Below are 19,811 nucleotides of genomic sequence, written 5' to 3'. Positions count from 1 at the left end.
AGCAATAGAAGTTATTTTATGGTAGGCTTTATTAGAATATGTAATTAACAAGAAAGAAATCCACAAATAGGGTAAGTAGTGATTTCACCATTTGGTGCTTATGGCACTAATTTTTTATAATAATGATATTTTTAAATAGCTTAAGAGGCTATTTAAACACAAAACAATAATTCTGATTAAACATGGCTTTTTTTCAGTAATATATTGGTTTTCAACTTATTATGTGAATACACTAAATTATTTCATCTAGTAATTATTTTGTATGGTAGTTTTACAGAGTTCTAGAAAAACTCAAGGTCAACTGAAGACATGTTTAAAAGCTACTTAAATGTTATCATTTAGAAATATTTCTTAGTTAAAAAAAATCAATATCAGGTTTTCAAAGTCAATTAGCTTTGCCAAATAATTAGTAATTAACTGTGAAAAACATCCATTAACTGTGTCTACATATGAGAAATCAAACTTTTAAAGGTAGCGTACAGAAACTTACCAATGCCATATAAAACACTTCAAGCACAGGACTGAAGGATAATCAATATTGCAAGAGGCTTCCCAAATTAGAATAAATTGACAGTTTTGGTGTCCAATTCAGAAAGGCAAGTTAATAATGACAACACTAAGAGAATCATTTGCTGCATCCAGGACAACTTAATAAGGCATGGAACTTGAAGGCATGTAAAAAGAGAGCCGTTGGCCCTGTACCTGGTGCTGGCGATACTTGGGGATTCTGCTCCAAGCCTACATCTCTCTAGCTGACTGGCAACAATCTGCCTTTCCACTTCCAGTTCTCGGGTGAGTCGTTGAAACTGAAGCTCCTGTGATTCAAGGAAATAAAAGGCATATAAGGTGCCAAGACAGATATATATGTGAATGCATGTCACAGGAAACACAGGAACATACCCACAACATAGCACTGTATCTAGTGTGGCTTTGTGAAATTAAAAAGTTTTGGGTGGAATTGTGGGCCTAGAGAACCTACTGATTTGTACTTTTTTCAAACCGAAAGGCACCAGAATATTAGCTTTGTTTGGAATGGGAAACGTAGATATTTATTTGCTTTTCTGTCTGTTCTTCTAATTGAGGTTTGCAAACAGTACTTCTGCTACAGTGCTCTATTAAATATAAGGTCTGCAGAGTCCTTGATGTGTCTACATCAGGTGCCCACCAACCCATGTAAGCTCTACAGCCTTAAGAGCTAATTTTTTTTATCCTTCATACTGTATTGAAAAAATGTAAATTCCCATGATGAGCATCACTTTATCATGTTTGATAGAGCCTTTAATTGTTAAGGAAAAATAAATCATTCCAACTCTACAGAAAAAGTCTTGCTATGTTTATCTACAATATAAGCAATAAAATTTTTTCTATTGTTATGAAATAACATGTTCATTGTTCATGTGTCACTGTGTGAAGGGAAGAAAAAAATAAAAGTCTGAGCCATAACATAGAATTTAAAATTGTATTTAAAAGCTGGGAATATTGTTTAAAGAAATGATCTTATTCATTGTATGTCGCATTATGAAAGCAAGGAAGTTCTATCAAAGGAGAAGATGCTTTAACTTCATTTGTACTTATCTCATTGTTACCTTGACAAGATTCTAATTAATAGGAAGGATGCTATGCTATAAACCATCTATAGATCAAATCAAGTATACTCCAAAGGCTTTAAGCCACAAATAACACCTCAAGCTCCCCTGTGCCATATTATCTCCTTGCAAGTCTACTCAAAGCAAATGCCGAACTGTAAGTAGTTTAACTGGACAATGACCGCTAGCTCAAAATACTAGTCTATGAACCCTAAACCTAGAAACTAATCAGAAATAAAACTACCTTAAAAATTATTTATGACAATACATACATATTTGTTTGCCATGCAAAAACTTAGAACAATTTAATTGAAGTGTATTAGCTCCCTGTGGAATCAGGCAAACATGCTATTACTGACAGCGCAGGCTTTGTAAATTCTCCAAACTATTCTCAGAATAATTTTTAAGATACAGTCCCTGAACTCCTTACTGCTTTCTGATACTGAGAATACTTTTCTAATGAGTCCAGCTTGTGTGGGTATATAGGGCATGGCCTGAATGAATAATACTTGGCTCAAAAATGTTGTACAATAGGATCAAAGTGGGATGCTTCCTACCTCTGCTGAACATTTCCTAGACCTCTGTTCTTAATAAATGTTTAGCAACAAAAGACCAGAGAGATAATAACTGTACAACATTCAGTATCAGGCTAAGATAATTGATTTTAAGGGCAAATAGTCTTATGCTTATCTCACATTTGGTCTTACTTTGCCCTTAAACAACATCCAATTTCTTGTGACACACTTCCATTCTTTCAATTTTACTCAACTGTTTGTTATACACTCTTATCCCAGAAGACTGGCTGCTTGTATCAAGTTGGGCCAGAAAAGGACCATCTGTGAATACAAAAATATTCTCAGAGCCATCACACTACCTTTGTGTTCTGAGTTCAGTGAGTACTAGGGATGGAGCGCTGCTGTGTTTTCTTCACTTGGGATGGCCAAACGTTACCACGGTAGGATTAAAGTATGTTTCAAATTAGAACAGAAAAAAATTTTCATTCATACAAAAAAATTCCATTTCAGTGGATTTTTATCATGTTGGTGGCTGCCTATGACATTTTGAGCATTCTTTCAAGGGAATGGTTGGGAAATTTCCCACTTGAAGGCAGAAGTTGGAACTTACTGTCCCATAATTCCTTCCCTCAGAGGCAGAGATACGGTGACTGGCTCTGCCAAGAAGATGTCAGACTGTGACTCAGGTGCTAAAACTAAGACTCTGACATCAGAAAACACGAAGCTTATTTTCTTTCACCTTCTTGCTGCAATCCCTGCAACAGGCATCAGGGTTAAATTCCTAATACAGAAATGACCTCCACACAAACTGCTATGTTGACGCTTAGTGGCAGCATTGGTGGTTTCTTTATCTACCCAATTTTGTGGTGTTTCTGGAAGTTGAACCTCAAATCTTGTTCTCCAGCCCTTGCTACAAACATGGGAATTCACAAATACTTGCTTAATAATGCCTTTTTCTACATAACTAGCCATGTCAGTCTCTGTTTCTTACAACTAGAAATTTTGACTGAAGCACCTATAGAAACCATTGATAGCAGTCGAGTTGCTAGGAGAATCAATGTACCCATGATGTAGCTACATTTTTCATTTAAAAATTGGGTAATTACTTCAACATTCATACAGACTGATAAAGTCCGCATTATATCACTACTGGCCATGGACCTAAAATACTGAACATCACCAGCTACTTTTATCAAAATAATTCTGCCCATTATTTGCTCACACTTCTCATAAGCAGGATGTCATTAAAGCACTGAAAGCAGAATATCAGGAAGATATAAAGCAGGGAATTTGTAAAGGTTACCTAATACCTGTGAATATTTATAAGGAAAACATATGTATACTTTGTTGCAAAATCATAAATATTATACCTACAAAACATAACTGGAACACCCATATGGGACTAGCACCAAGATGGGTGAGCAGGATATAAATATTTGACAAATCTGTCTCTACCAGCTTCTTAGACTGCCTGATGAGGAAGACAGTATTACATGGTCATATAAAAACACACCTAATCGTTTCTAAAATAACGCTCATTAAGATGATTACACAGAGATACCACCTATAAATTTAAAATTTGTATTTTACCACACACTCTGGTTTAACCTTACATTGTAAAGGCGAATCCTTAAATCAGCATCCAAAACTGGTCATCTAAATTATAAGGGGACCCTATATTTGTTCTCCTTTGCGAAAACATGGAAAATAATGTTAAAAGATTTGCCAATAATTTAGCATATGACAATTTCCTCTTAAATTCTGGCATACAAGACCATAAACAAGCTTAGAGAGAAAGTCAAGGCTACTAATATGCTATAAAATGGAGTCTGTTCACGTGTGTTTGAAAGCTTTTTTTTATGTTTACCTCATCTCTCTCAGGTAAATACACTGATAAATATTCTCTGACAGTGAGCCAAAGGAACAGAAGAAAAAAAACTTCATTTTCATGCTTTGTATGGTGGACAGAGCTGGGCAGGAAGCCCAAGGAAGGACTTGCTGCCCACTTATCAGCCACCTCAGGGGCGCCTCAGCTGCAGAGAACCGCCTGGCTCAAGGGCATGCCCTCTGGGCAGGTTGCAGCCAGCCACTGATTGAGGTAGGTGTACAAAGGCAGGGCCCAGATTTGCTCCAGAGCTCCCTGTGGGCTGGGCCAGCCTGCAGAGTGTTTGAACTTCTCCTCTACTCAATCCTGCTTTTCCTTCCCCTCTCCTCCACAAGTGTCTATCTGTAATAAATACTCTGCACCCAAAATTCCACCTCACCCAACCTAAGTACTGTTTTTTGGCCTCCTTTTATATAAAGAGAGAAATTTTCTCTCTTGATTTTTAAATACCATGAGATACTTCGAATGCACAGAAAAAGTATGGACAATAACACAATGAGCTTTGGAGAAACTGACCCAGATACAGCAAATCTTAATGTTTTGCTACATTTGCTTCAGGTTTTTTGAGAAATAAAGTATTACAGATATATTGAAACACCCTAGTTTCTCTCTCATGGATCCTATTTCTCTCGCTCCCTCTTTAGAAGAAACCATTAACCTGAATTTGGTGTTTAATATTCATGTGAATATTTTATAATTACTACTCCATATTTCCAGATCCATAGATGACTTATAGTATTGTCTTGCATGTTCACATAACCTACATCAGTGGTAATACTGTGCAGACTTGTGCAGATTGCTTTATGATTTTGAGATATATCAATATCAGTAGAACAGAACTCATTTATTTTCCTTTCTCAGCAGTATTCTACTGCACAGCTAGAGCGCAATGTATTTATATGTTCTCAACATGATGAATCCTTGGGTTGTTTCCAATTGTGTGCAATTATAAGCCTGCTGCCACATAAGCATCCTTGTACTTGTGCACGTGTGCCTGACTTTTCCACAGCAGAGACCTAGAAATGGAATTGCTGGGCTGAAGGTAATGCACATCTTTACTGGATAATGACTGTCACAATTATTTTCCCAAGCAGTTGTACCAACTTATATTCCAGTCAGCAGTATATAACAGAGTTCCAGTTTCTCCACGTTCTCATGGACATCAATTTGCATTTGGGGGCTTAAATCCCCACTTCCTTTTTTGGTAATCTGATAAATATGGGAAGCTATCATGCATTTGTTTTAATTTGTATTTCCCTGATAACCGACATCTTTTCATATGTTTACTGGTCATTTAGATTTTTGAAAATCATAGATATCCTAAATTCTCACACGTGTGAGAATGTTTCCCTATTTCCAGCACCCAGGCTTGTCCTCTTCTGTGGGGCAAGTTTCTTATTACCCTTACACTAATGTAGTTTTGTAAAATTTAAGCTTTGGGCAAGGGATCTCCTGTTAGACTCCCCACCTTGGGCAGCCCTCAAATGGCAGGTAGCAGGTCGCTGCCACATGGCATGCTCAAGATCACCTAGGTTTGGCAGGTACCTTCAAGGTGAAAGCCAGGTTTACTTACTGCTTACTTAGTTTAAGATTCCCACTTTCATTTCAGTTTTGGTTTCTGTGAATTCTTTACTTTCCAGCTTAGCCCTGCTTTAAAAAACAAAAAACAAAAAACAATGCAAAACATTTTACTCAGCATATTTAGTTTCCTTCAGGGAAAGGAATGGCTAGGGTATGTCAGAAATTAGAGTCTTAATAGATTTTTCATATTTTCTCTTAGCTACTCTGAAGTACATTCAGGGGGAAGTTTCTCAGTATTATTTTCAACTCACTATTTCTCTATGTGCCCTGAGATTTTACTTGTTTTCCAATGACAATATTTTCCGTTTCTGAGACTTCTAGTTAGTTCTTTATCATACATATCCACCTGTTCCTGCTGCTCACTGACAATGAAATCTCTGTCTTATTCCCTTCTTATTTAGGTTTACCTTTCTTTACCTAAACTTCCAGGCACCTCAGTCCTCAATGAGGCCTTGAATTGGTGATTCAGTGTTCCTTTCAAACACTGTGGATCCTGCACATTTAGTCACGAGGCTATTGTCTACTTCTTCTGGTTTCCAGAAGCCCCAGGAAGCTTTTAGCATTAGGTACTTCCACTCTCATCTTCTTTAATAAGCAGGAAGAGCTCCACCTTAGCTTCAAGGACACGGCTGTTGGCACTGAAAACAGGGCATAGCTTATTCTCCTGTGGCTTCCTAGTCTCTCTCAAACCCTTCTTAAGTCCTCACTGATGGCCAGCAGTGACATTATCTCCTGACCCTTTTCAACTGTGCCCTATGGAAGCCTCACTCCAGTTTGCAAATTCTCTCCTTATAAACTCTTCATTGTTTACTCAGAATATTCTCCACCGCTGGGTTACTAAGAAGACTCAAAAGGTTTTAAGTGAAATGTAGTTTCCTGAAAATATTGCTTTTTCTGCCCCTTTCTCTCTGGTAAAGACTATACATTCTTCACAGCCCATACCTGAAGTACCAAAAAGTCCTGCCTCCTCACTCTCTCTACTTATTCGCTTAAAATTGTTTATAATATTCCTCATTGTCGTCATGCCAGGTAGGATGTGGAATCACATTCCCTCTTACATTCCTGATGTAAGTATGTCGTGTTCTTTTTTCCTTAACTGATAAAAACCATTATTCTTCTAAATATGTGCAAAAGCTCATTGTGCTTTGCGGCCCATGCAGTCCAACTACAGTTGCCCACTTGCATCACTCTTATCTATTTTCTTCTAGTTATTCTGATTTACTGCTTCAGGAGCAGCTACCATAGTTATTACTGCTGTGATGATGACAATTAAGAAAGAGCAGTGGGCATCATAGCAGGCCAACTTCCTTCCTGTCCCCACACTCAACTAATCTTCAGTTCTCTTCCAGACTTAGTGGAGGGAGTGGCCCCTTCCTGTCTACGGCTAGCCTCTCCACACCCTCTGGCCTCCTCCAGGATTTTGCTTCTTTTTCCTGACTCTTCAGTGTTTCCTCTCAGTTTAAGGCTCAAATGTTTCTCATCAGAAAGCATCTTCTTGATCTCAGGACTCCTCAATCTCTGCTTCCTTCCCCTTTGACCTATACTATCTTTTGCCAAATATTTTTCTTTAAATTGACTCGTTTTGAAAACACAGTGTCTTGGATATTAAAATAATTAAAATCCTGGTTTCTAAAGCTTTTTATAATTTTCTTAATATAAATTAAAATACACAAAAATTTTTAAAGAGGTGAATCTGTGTACTAAAAATCATTTTACATCAGCAGAACATGTACAACACACCACGGGTCAACATGCCTTTCCATGCCTATAAATCTCAGCAGGAAGTACTGAGTACTGGTTATACTGAAAGAAGAAAACGGACATGGTCATTATGTGGTGCAATCAGTGGTGAAGCAAGAAAGCATTTTTATTTCAATCATTTTTGCTTAAAAATCTTCCAAAAAATAATTTACTTTTCTGCCTTGGTATGCTGAAAGAAAATTTTATATCACTAAGAGATTAATTATCACCAAATAGCATGTTAGATTTTTAAAGTACATAGGTTTGTGCTGGATAGGTCCTGCTCTCAGGATATACTAGAGCATTTTTTTCCTCTTTCTCATCTTCAAAATATGAGCAAATTATGGTCATGATCAGACCTTTGAGGATCTTGAGCTAGGCCTAGGGAACTATTTTTTTTTTTTTAAAGATTTTATTTATTTATTCATGAGAGAGAGAGAGAGAGAGAGAGGCAGAGGCAGAGGGAGAAGCAGGCTCCCCGTGGAGCAGGGAGCCCAATGCGGGACTCGATCCCAGGACCCTGGGATCATGACCTGAGCCGAAGGTAGCCGCTTAACCGGCTGAGCCACCCAGGCGTCCCCCTAGGGAACTATTTTAAAAATGATTATTTAAGAATAAGAAATCCTCAGAAACATCCTAAATGCTGTACTATAATCTAGGCTGGTACTAAAAGCAAAGGAGCCACATTTTCAAAGGATCCTTGAACTTCTCAGCCTCCAAATAACTAGTCAGGAAGGTAGAGGAGATTAAATGTCCTGACTTTCTTTCACAGTTTAATAACTGACAAATCATTAGAAGGTCTACTTGGCAGTCCCTAATTCGTGCATAATTAATTATTATTAACAAAGGGAATTAGTCAGTACAAGGGAGATGGACATGATATCCCTTGTACTGGCTAATTCCCTTTGTTAAAAGGAAATTAAAATTAAAAAGACTTAAACAACAAACACTGGCTTTCTCAAACTGTGTTATGAGAACATCAGTGTCTCATAAAATATGCCCTGAAAGGAAGGGGTTCCAGGTCAACAAGGTTTGGGAAATGCTGCCCAGAAGATTCCAAATCTTGGAGATTCATGGCAACACTAGCATATTAAAAGTTCTGAGAAGTTTACCAATAGGAAATCAGCTTACCTTTGTATAACATAGTGATTCTTTGATTTACTGAGACTAAGCACACTTTTTCTTTTTCAAGGAACAACTATTAACGTCTCAAGAAAACAATACCATCTTGCAGAACACAACTTAGGCAATACTGAAAAATAAAGCTCTTTTATTGTAATAAATTTTATCTTGAAGTAATGAATTTTATACACTGGAACACAAAATTTTAATTACTTTTGTCCAGACAGAATATTTACAAAAGGCAGGGCACCACAAAGGGTTAACCTTCAAATGGAAACTGCTGACCTCATCCCACTCTGAAGATATGAAGGGTACATCTGATTAGGACACCTCTGCTGGACTATGCCCTCTACTATGCCCATTGCTTCTTACATTATAGATCTTGTTTAAGATAAAAGAAAAATACAAGATATAAATTACCCGTCTGATTTTTTGTTATACTAGCTAACATTCCAACAAGGATGAGCAACAGTAAGATCTTTATTGTTTTATCTTACCAAATCACACAAGATTATACCAGGTTCTAGCTTCGATATCTCATCCTTCAGTTTTAATGAAGCAGAGAGAAAACAGCGAAGTTTACCTCTAAATTTTTATTCTAAAGCTCAGGGTCATATCTGTAACACTGTCACCAAAGCTCCTTTACTAGAAATCAAAATAAAGGAAGGGAAGTTTACATTAAAACACACAAGGAAAGCTTTTTGCCTAGAACCAGGTGCAGATGAGAACATCAAGGTAAACAGGTAAAAGTCCAAGCATTTTTTATAGCACCACTGATGGCTTTTAAAAAAACTGTCGCCTTAATGCTAACTCACTGTCATGGTCTTCAAACTCTCACCTGGCAATCTGACCATCATACAGGTCCATACACACTGGTGATATACAAATTCACTATCTCTAGTCAGATTCAATGTTTGGCTAAGTGGCGGTACCTGAAGATGTGTCCTCCATTCTGCTATACCTCCCCTGCCTCCTGTGTTTTTTTCTCTACTGCAGTGGTTCTCAAAGTGTGTACCCTGAACCAGCAGCATTAGCATCAATACTACCTGGAAACTTCTTTGAATCAGAAGGGGTAGGGCCCAGCCACCTGTGCTTGAACAAGTCCTCCAGGAGATTCTCATGCACGCAGAACTTCAAGGACCAGTGTCCTACACCCTTCTCCTCTCACACAGGCTCAAACCATAAGTGTTTTTACCATTTCCTTCCTTTCTCTTACTCCTCATACTTCTCATGGTAAACACTTTCCTAAATGCTGTCACTCCACCTTTCTAACATGGGTTGTGTCCATTCCCTTCCCCACCATTCCTGCCATTCCCCCTAATTCAGGCTCATATTAACTTTGGACTAATGCAGTAACCCCTCTCTCAGTCTTCCCCCCACCATGGTGGTCAAAGGCCTTGCCTCTGCTTTTCACATTTTTCCTAGCTATATCTGTTGAAAGCACAATTCTAATCATCAATAATCTCTATCTTATACTGAGAGCTGTCTGGACTCCAGGCTCTCTGCTAAGTGCTTTAAATGCACTACTTGGTTAACTCCCCATTCAGCCAGCAAAGTAGTCAGGTTACCCTCATTCCATAGAGGGCTGACTTGCCTCAGGTCATTCAAAACCAGGATCTGAAATCAAATGAGCCTGACTCTTAATTCCATAGTGTTAACCATTGTGCACCATAACCTTCCTACCCCACCCATAATGGAACTTATGAAGTCAACTCAGCTGTATTTTAAGACCCAAGGTAGTGTGCCCTCCTGCTCCCGACCTCAGCCAAATACAAAACAAAAATGTTTTGCTGTCACTCTCTCTCATGCACCTAGACTGAACTATTTATGTTTTTTTTTACACATACCACTCAAAGCTTTTTCTCATGTTCCATAACCCTGAAATATTACCCTGCCATGAATGCCCACAAACCTTTATCTAGCCCTTGGGCAAAGTGCTTGGCCCATTACATGTACTCAATACCAAGCTGGATTCTTCTTGAAGAAGAGTGGAATCTATTTCATTAATCTCAGTATCCCTCTAGCTCCCTGCAAAAGCAAAACAAGAAAACCCTAATTCATTCAGGGTGAATTGTATACAGCACATTTGATTTGTATTTATAACTGATCGCATAAATTTTTAAACTAACTGATTCCTGAGTATTTGTACCAGAGACAGCCATAATATATTATGGTTGATCCTTTTTTAGGCTCTTAAAGCATTTCGGATATGATAATGATCATATCCTTACAATGTAGGTAATCAATGGTACAAAATAATGTTCTACTTTTATTTAAAGTCATAGGGATATGTGAGGGCAGAGCGGGGACTAGAACCCGGGTTTCCCATAATTTTGTTGACTGCTCTTTTAACAAACCAGTTTTTTTTTTTTTAAGATTTTATTTACTTATTTGCGAGAGAGAGAGTGAGAGCGAGCACAAGTAGGTGGGAGCAGCAGGCAGAGAGAGAAGCAGGCTCCCCGATGGGTAAGGAGTCCGATGCGGGACTCGATCCCAGGACCCTGGGGACATGACCTGAGCCAAAGGCAGATGCTTAACTGATTGAGCCACCCAGGTGTCCCAACAAATTAGCTCTATCAGAAATTTCCTATTATTCATGGTGACATGGGCAAATTAAGGTTTTATTTTTTAAAATAACTAATATGCGCATTTCAGTGACACTGTGATTTATTGCCATTAATATGCTTATCTTATGCCATGCTTACTTCTCCCCATCCCACAATTGCTTATATCTACTACCTTCTGAATTCTCTGATCTCTCAGGCTTCATACCCTGGCTTTCAGAAAATGAGGAGTTTCCCAGGGGCGGCACACCATTTTTAAAAACCTGCCCACCAAGTGACAGACATTTTAAGTTGCTGAACTAGGAATGCCTTCTTTTATTTCCATTTATTTTCTCTCCTAAAAAGCAGAATATATATGTGTGTGTGTACTTGTAAATATAAATAATTCTAGTTGTCTTCTATTAGTTGAGGTTTTACTACGGCTTAAAATTATGTATACTTAGAGAAATCCTAGTAGTAAAATGCATATTGAGGAAGGGTGACCACATGGGAAACGGATACCTGGAGCCAGTGTCCGTTGCATGGGACAATAACTGTTGTCATTTTTCCAACAAGGTAAGTTATTTGGTAGAATTAATGTCAAAAACACAAGGAAATTTTTCCTTAAAATGTAATACCTTGAAAATTTTATTAGCCATTACTTTAAAGTTCATTAAGAAATTATGAAAAATAATAATTTAACAATTTATCTGGTTTTCTAGTACATAAATATTTCAAAATTAGTAAGATCAATGATGTGTATCACATAATGTTAGATGCTTATTTGAGAGTTAATTGACTGCACAGTAGATGATAATAACGCAAATAAATCATTTATGGAAATAGAAAACTGAGAAAAATAAATGACCAATCTTCCACTTTCTCCATGTGGACTGGTTATAGCAAGCATAGCAAAACCCATAAAAACGGTAAAAGAAACAAAGGCTAAATTTAATCTTCCTTTCTTCAATAGGTCTAATAAGTAGCACTAGGGAATAAGGTTAATTTAAAAAATGATTAATTTAAGATTTGGTTAGTAACTTAATGAAATGTAATGGGAAAAGGAAACAAATACCAACCAGCACAGGTAGATCTTTTCTTATGATGATATTTTTTTAATTACTAAGCTTATTTTATAGTTGTTCTTTCTGTTTTGCAGATATTTTATGGCTAAAGTGTGTGGGCAATTAGTAGAATTAGAATGTACATTTAATGGCTGGGCCCTAGCCAATTAAATGGTTCCTTGTGAAGGCTTGTTATCCGGCTCAAGAGGTATAAGGCATTCAACTTTTTTTGTCTTCTGAACTTTTTATTTTTACATTTTATCTGTATGGCTCCGCTAACATCATCTTTCCTTTCTAAACCTCCATAACTTGTCCTGGGATTCTTGAGATATAAGGTTAAGAAAATCAATGTATTATTGATAACCATAGGATATATCTAACCTACAAAGAACACTAAAGCCTCAGGTCAGAACTGGGGCATGTCTAGCTATAGGCTGAGTCCCACCTCAATATGGCTGTGTCCAGACTCATGCCCACTGCAGTCTTCAGTGTGCCTCCTTGTCTTTCTACATGCCAGATCTCTCTTTCTCTGCCTCTCCTGCTTTGTCCTCTGACACACTGCTTCTTCCACTGGTTAGTTATATAAAAAGCAATTTTCATTTACTCTTTGTTACCCTTATTTAATAGCTGTATTTCCCCCACTTACCTAAAAAAGCAAAGTTACATGCTGTTGCTTTTTACTTGTGTTAAGTCTATGGCTCTCATTAGAAAAAAAGATAAAAAAGAGACATGTTTTTAGGAAAAAAGTACCAGATTTGAATGTTATTTTTATTGTTCAGATTAATATATTTATCTGAAAGAATCATTAAGTTACCACATTTAGAATTCTTTTTCTCTTGTATATAATATATACTCATGAAGAAATAAACCTGCTTAGGTTTTGAACAGTACAATTTGATATTAAACATCTTACTTCCTTATTTCTTGTTAAATCATAACACTAATAATACTAGGTATTGCTGAATGAACGCCAACTATGGGTCAGGCACTCTACATCTATTTTCTCTAATCCTTATAAAAGTACAGGCCACTACTGAGTTGAGCAATCTTATGGTGGGAGAGGCAAAATAAATGACTTGCTCAAGGTCACATAATTAATAAGTAAAGAACAGGAGTGGAATTCTATATTCTTGCTCCTTCCATTACAGGTAGCTGAAAAAATTGAGGTTGTCTCATTTTCTATTCCCGAAGGTTATATTTAGAACTGTAATAGATTTTCCTGTTTCAAAACTTTCTTCCCAAATCAAATAAAGCCCTGCAATGTAATAAGAATTAAAGAGCCAGATGCTAGTATATATGGCAACTTCCTAATTATGACAAAGGTAGAATTTCATTCAATGAGAAAAGAACTGCTGGTATAATTAGAGAAAACAAAGCTAGATTACTACCTCAAACTGCACGTGTGTGCACACGCAGCCACCCCCCCATCCTATAATCAATGTAGAAAAACCCCCAGTTATGTAAAGATAAACTAGGAGAATATTGTTTATAATCTTAGGATGATAGAGACCTCCATAAGAAGACAAGCAACCCCAAAATCATAAGGAATAAGATAGGAATATTTAACTACATAAAAATAAAACTTCATATGCCAAAATATCATGCAAACAAAGTCAAATGACCAGAAACAAGAGAAATGATATTTCTAATATATAACAGGTATTTAAAATCTCATATAAACAAATTTTACAAAAACATAGTATAATTAGGCAAAGGGTATCAAACAAAACAAGTGGCCGAAGATGAAATGTAAATGTTAATTAAAATATTGGAAAAAAACTGCTCAATTTCATTCACTAGGAGAAAGAAAATCAAGTAACAATGAGATGTCATTTTCATCATATTAGCAAACATTTTAAAAAAAGATTTATATATTTATTTGAGAAAGTGCATGCACAAGTGAGGTGAGGGGGCAGAGGGAGAGAATCTTTAAGCACACTCCACACTGAGCACAGAGCCCTACGGGGGGCTCGATCCCACCACCCATGAGATCATGACCCGAGCCAAAACCAAGAGTTGGAGGCTAACCCACTGAGCCACCCAGGTGCCCCATATAAGTAAACATTTTAAAAGTGGGAACATCCAGAGCTGGGGAGAAGCCAGGTAAAAAGGTACTTGCACCTACTACTCATGTTAGCGTGATTTGCTACAACCCTTTTGGAAAACAACCAGATAACACCTATTAAAATGAAAAATACATGTTCCCCATGACCTTGCAATTCTACTTCTGGATATCTACTCTACAGAAATAAAAACAACCACATATATGAAATATTAAATGCAGCACTGTTAGAAACAATTTGAATGTATATCTACATGGCAATATTTTAACAAACTATGGAATCTCCACATTACATACATGTAATGACTAAAATTAGTTATTAAAAAGAATAAGCTGAAACTTTATCTGCTGCCTCAGAAAAACCACTATACATGATTAAGTGAGAAAATCAGTTGGAGAACTGATGAAAACACACAAAAGTAATACAATAAAAAATACTCCATGAGTTGGTCTGAGCATGGAGAAAATTGTGATAGAAATGTAGCAGGTCAGTAAAATTGGTAACTTCAGGAGGGTAGGACTGAGAAAGGGATGGAGATACTATTTACATTTTTATCTTTATATTTATACTGTTTCACTTTTTACAACTGGCATGGGACTTCTTGAATTAAAATCTAATTCAGAAAATTAAGAAAGAAAAGAAGGCTAAAGAAATGAAGTATTATTGGGGCTACTGGGTGGCTCAGTTGGTTGAGCGTCCTGCTCTTAATTTTGGCTCAGGTCATGATCTCAGGGTTGTGGAATCAAGTCCTGCGTCAGGCTCCTCGCTCGGCATAGAGTGTGCTTAAGATTCACTCTCTCCCTTTCCCCTTGCCCCACCCACTCTCTCTTTCTAAAATAAATAAATAAATCTTAAAAAAAAAAAAAAGCAGCAGCAAGAAAGAAATGAAGTATTGTTTGAATACTACCAGGACAGATCCTGTTTAAGGAATAGTCTAATTCCTGGAAAACAGTATTCTGACTGAGAGGAGAACTGTTATTTTTGCTTTTTTTGAAGATTAAAGTACTCTACGGGGTTCAATAATATTCTAATGACCTATAAAGGTCCATTCTAACGATGAGTAATAGGACTTAGCACACTTAGAGTGTGCAGCACTGGTAAGGGTACAGAGAAAAGGTGCTGTGAGAATGTGAATGGGTGCAAACTCTTGGAGGGTAATTTAACAATATCTAAAAAAATAAAAAATGTAGCTACCCATTGGCCCACCAGTTCAAAGGCTGAAACTCTGGCTATACTTGGAAAAGTACACAAAACCAACCAAATAAAACTGGAAACAATCTAACAGCCATCAATGAGGAATTGATTAAATATGTTACATACATCTATATTAATAGGACTGCATGCAATCCTAGAAAGGATTTAAGTAAATCCACATGCATTAATGTGGGGAATAATCTCCAAGAAAGATTATTCAGGAAAGGAGAGCCAGGCAGTTGTTTTTCTTTTTTCTTTTTTTTTTTTTAAATTATTTATTTATTTATTTGACAGAGAGAGACAGCCAGTGAAGGAACACAAGCAGGGGGAGTGGGAGAGGGAGAAGCAGGCCTCCCGCCAAGCAGGGAGCCTGATGCGGGGCTCAATCCCAGGACCCTGGGATCATGACCTGAGCTGAAGGCAGACGCTTAACGACTGAGCCACCCAGGCGCCCCCAGGCAGTTGTTTTTCTAAAGACTTACTTTTTGCTAGAGTATGCAGAAAATTTTTTTCTTGACATACACTCAAGAAACTTAATTTTGGGGAAAGTGTTAATGGTTGGGAAAGGGAACCCTACATTTGCAGGATGGCTTACTTTCAATTTTATACTTTTCTGAATATTTAATTTCTCTTAGCTTGGGGTTTCACTTGGTATTACTTGTATAAATAAAATAGAATTAGAGTTGTCTATTCATGTAAAACCACACCAAGATGTTAATTTTCACGATTAATTAAATGTTCCCATTTTGACCTATTAAAGAAGGCAATGTTTTAAGAATTAGTTTTCATGAAGGGCGTGAAATACATGACAATAGTATTATCTTATTTGAAAATATATGATGTATAATGAATTGCCTGATCTAATGGATTCCACTATATATATTTCTCTTGAAACTCTGCAGGACTCTTTAATAAAGAATTGGTACCTTTAGAGGGGCGCCTGGGAGAAAGGTGCTTCTCAGCTTGCTCTATGGTTTTAATTAATTTTCTTCCATAAATTGCTAATAAGGAAGAAAAGAGCAACTTATGGTCAGTGTAACCATAAAATTAAATTTATACAATTTTTCTTATAAATTGTATATGTCAACATAAATTTTGGAAATAAAACATGAAAGAGGATGCTACACTTAACTTTACATCTTAAATAATTTTAGGGCCAAATCACTTAGGTACTATATACCAAGTGGTAAATTTTTCATTTGATAAACTAAAAATATTAATAGTTTGAAATAGTCATTTTATGGTATTATATAATTGATAGGTATTCTAAGTAAAATGTTTTTTAAAAACAGTTATTAATTACATATACATTTATAGTCTTTTTTATTGTGATAAAATCTAGATAGTATAAAACTACCATTTCAACAATTTTTAGGTGTGTATTTCAGTGGCAGTAAGTACAGTCACACTGCTGGACAACTATCACCTCCATCCATATCCAGAACTTTTTTGTCTTCCCAAACTGAAACTCTGTGCCTATTAAATAATAATTCCTAATTCTTCCCTCCAACCAGCCCGTCAACCAACATTCATTTTCTGTCTCTATGAATTGGACTACTCTAGGTATCTCACTTAAGTGGAATCACACAATATTTGTCCTTTTGTGACTGGCTTATATCATTTAATATAATGTTTTCAAGTTTCATCTGTTGCAGCATTCATCAGAATTTCCTTTCTATTTAAGGCTGAAAATGTTCTATTGTATGTTTATACCAATACCTTTTGTTTATACATTCATTGTTGATGGATACTTGGATTACTTCCATATATTTTTAAAAACCCAAAATTCTACATCAATTAAAGCCAAATTCTTCAACAAAAAGTATCTTGAAATTCACATTTCTATTTTTTTTTTTACTAGTTTCTTCTGTCCAAGATTCTATTAACTTTCACAAAATTCAGTAGTGAAAGGCTTTATCTACAAGGATAAAACCAGTATTATGGCTTTTTCTTCTGTAATTAGAAGACTGATTTGGTTAAATATTCATTTGTTTAAACTCTGAGTGCCTACTAAGTGACAGGCACTATGGTGGGCAGAAAGGAAGTGAGAGGAAGAAGAGGGAAGAAGAGGCAGAGAGTATGAGTGCCTGAATTTCACAATCGACCCCAGGAGGTCTGTGTGGGAGCCCCAGGAGCAGAGTGGACGAACTCTGACATGAAGTTTCTCTTCATGACAATGAGAAATTAGATTATAACATTCAAGCTGAAATGTCAAAATAACCCCCCACTTTAAGATGCCAAATAAAATTATGTACCTAGAAAGCTAGTGAACATGAAAAGCTGTGTGGTGCTGATGAGACCATGTGGTTTGGCATCCATTTCCTGGTTGCCTGGTACAAGAAGGCGAACACCATCTGCCTCACTAGCTGTTGGGACCATCAAAAGACCTAAGGTGTGTGAAAGCTTTCATGAATTTTCATGTCCCAAAAAAACCTTCTAATCACAGATTTTGGTACTGATATCCTAGAGCAGGAGTTGGCAAATGTTTTCTATAAAGGGCCAGATAGGGGTGCATGGGTGGCTCAGTGGCTTGAGCATCTGACTCTTGGTTTCGGCTCAGGTCATGATCTCACGGTTCTGGGATGGAGCCCTGCGCTGGGCTCTGCACTCAGCGGGGAATGTGTTTCAAGATTCTCTCGCTCTCTCTCTCTGCCCCCCCCCCCGCCCCACTCTCTTGCTCTCTCTCAAATAACTCTTTAATAAAAAAGGGGCCAGAGAGTAATATTCGAGGCTTTGCTGACAGTGAGCGATGTTTCTGTCACAACTAGCCACCACTGTCCTGGTAGTATGACAGCAGCCAGAGAAAGTAACATAAAATGAGTGTGGTTGTTCTTACTTATGGACACTGAAATCTGAATTTCATCTAATTTTCAAATGTCATGAAATATTCTTCTGATTATTTTTAAACTGCTAAAAAATGTAAAAAACCCTCTTTGCTTGTAGGCTATACAAAAAACAAAACAAACAAACGAAAAACCAAAAACAGGTAGAGGGCCAGATTTGGCCATCCCAGACCCTAGAATTTAAAACAAAGAAGCAAGGATTATAGGGTTGGGAGTCCAACCTAGATCTGAATCTAGGCTCTATCACTTACCAGCTGTATAATAGTAGACAAATCACTTTAACATTTATAATCCCCAGTTTAATCATCTGTTAAATGGGGATAACACCCACATCACATAGAAGCTGATGTGAGTATATGAACAAGATGCTAAAGGCTGTGTAAACTGTCAAACTGTTTTTAAAGAATTAGGCGTTGTATAAAGTAAAAATATACATTACAAAAATGTACCATATTCTCCTCTGAGGAATATTTGCCAAAAAATTGGGAATATATTTTCAATTCCTAAGAAGAGGAAAAAATGAAGTAATTTGGACCAAAGACAGATGTCTTGGATTCCATTTTTACTAAGCTGTTGGCATTGTACAATGTTATTACAACACTCAGTTAATAATTTATCTTTCTTTCATCATCTGATCGTATTCTGTTCTCAATAGTTCTGCTTTGTCATTTTTTTGTTCTCTCCTTTTAATCTTCATTTAAGAGGATCCAATATTATATATATAAAATCATAAGAGGAAAGCAGTGGCTGAAGCACCTTTCATAACAAATGACTGAGAGAAGAGAGGTTGCTTCTTGCTACTATCCTATGCTCTACTTTCGATTTCTTAAGTTTCAGAACAAGCAATCTTAGCAAATTTAGGGGCTCTCACAAGTCTCACAAAATTAAAATGCATAATTTCTTTATATAGCCAGCTTAAAGATATCAAAATATCAATGCCAAAAAACAGTATGCAGATGGTGGGTAAACATATTAAGTTGTTCTTTAATATTCAGATAGTGAGTTAAGGCACAGAGCCTTTATTCAGTATCTTCTATCATCTTACCCCATTAAGAAATTCCTTAACTACACTTACTATGGTGATCATTTAACAATATGTACATATACTGAATCATTATGTTGTACACCTGAAACTAATATAATGTTTTATGTCAATTAAATCTCAAACTTTTTAAAAAGGAACTCCTTCCTTATGTCTATTTTAGGAACATTAAAAACAGGACTCTGAGAAACAAACTGAGGGTTCTAGAGGGGAGGGGGGTGGGGGGATGGTTTAGCCCGGTGATGGGTATTAAAGAGGGCATGTATTGAATGCAGCACTGGGTGTCATACACAAACAATGAATCATGGAACACTACATCAAAAACTGATGATGTAATGTATGGTGACTAACATAACGTAATAAAATAAAATTAAGGGGTGCCTGGGTGGCTCAGTTATTAAGCGTCTGTCTTCCGTTTGGGTCATGATACCAGGGTCCTGGGATCAAGCCCCACGAGCCCCACATCCGGCTCCCTGCTCAGCGGGAAGCCTGATTCTCCCTCTCCCACTCCCCCTACTTGTGTTCCCTCTCTCGCTGTCTCTGTCAAATAAATAAAAAAAATCTTTAAAAAAAAGTTCAAACAAACAGTAGTTTTCCTCTTTTCTAAGGATATCTTGGCCAGTAATTTCCTTC

General features: G+C 36.8%; 1 protein-coding gene across 9 annotated transcripts in view; it reads right to left on the bottom strand.

Moving 5' to 3' along the window:
• Positions 1–19,811, bottom strand: part of PKP4 (plakophilin 4) — a 234,702-nt gene that overhangs the window by 104,401 nt on the left and 110,490 nt on the right. For 6 of the 9 annotated variants that reach the window (XM_064586574.1, XM_064586573.1, XM_064586575.1 and 3 more), the window contains exon 3: positions 703–815. The exons of 2 other annotated variants lie outside the window; for them this stretch is intronic. In XM_064586574.1, the coding sequence (XP_064442644.1) occupies positions 703–815 (113 nt within the window). Of the gene's footprint in view, positions 1–702; positions 816–5,559; positions 5,582–19,811 lie in introns of those variants that run through there. One more of the 9 variants, XM_064586576.1, reaches the window with a different exon arrangement.

Source organism: Mirounga angustirostris, unplaced genomic scaffold, assembly GCF_029215605.1.
Source record: "Mirounga angustirostris isolate CCGP_5_RB_7025 unplaced genomic scaffold, mMirAng1.0.hap1 SCAF_3, whole genome shotgun sequence".
In the NCBI taxonomy this organism is placed as follows: domain Eukaryota; kingdom Metazoa; phylum Chordata; class Mammalia; order Carnivora; family Phocidae; genus Mirounga; species Mirounga angustirostris.
This window is presented reverse-complemented; position numbering and strand designations above follow the sequence as displayed.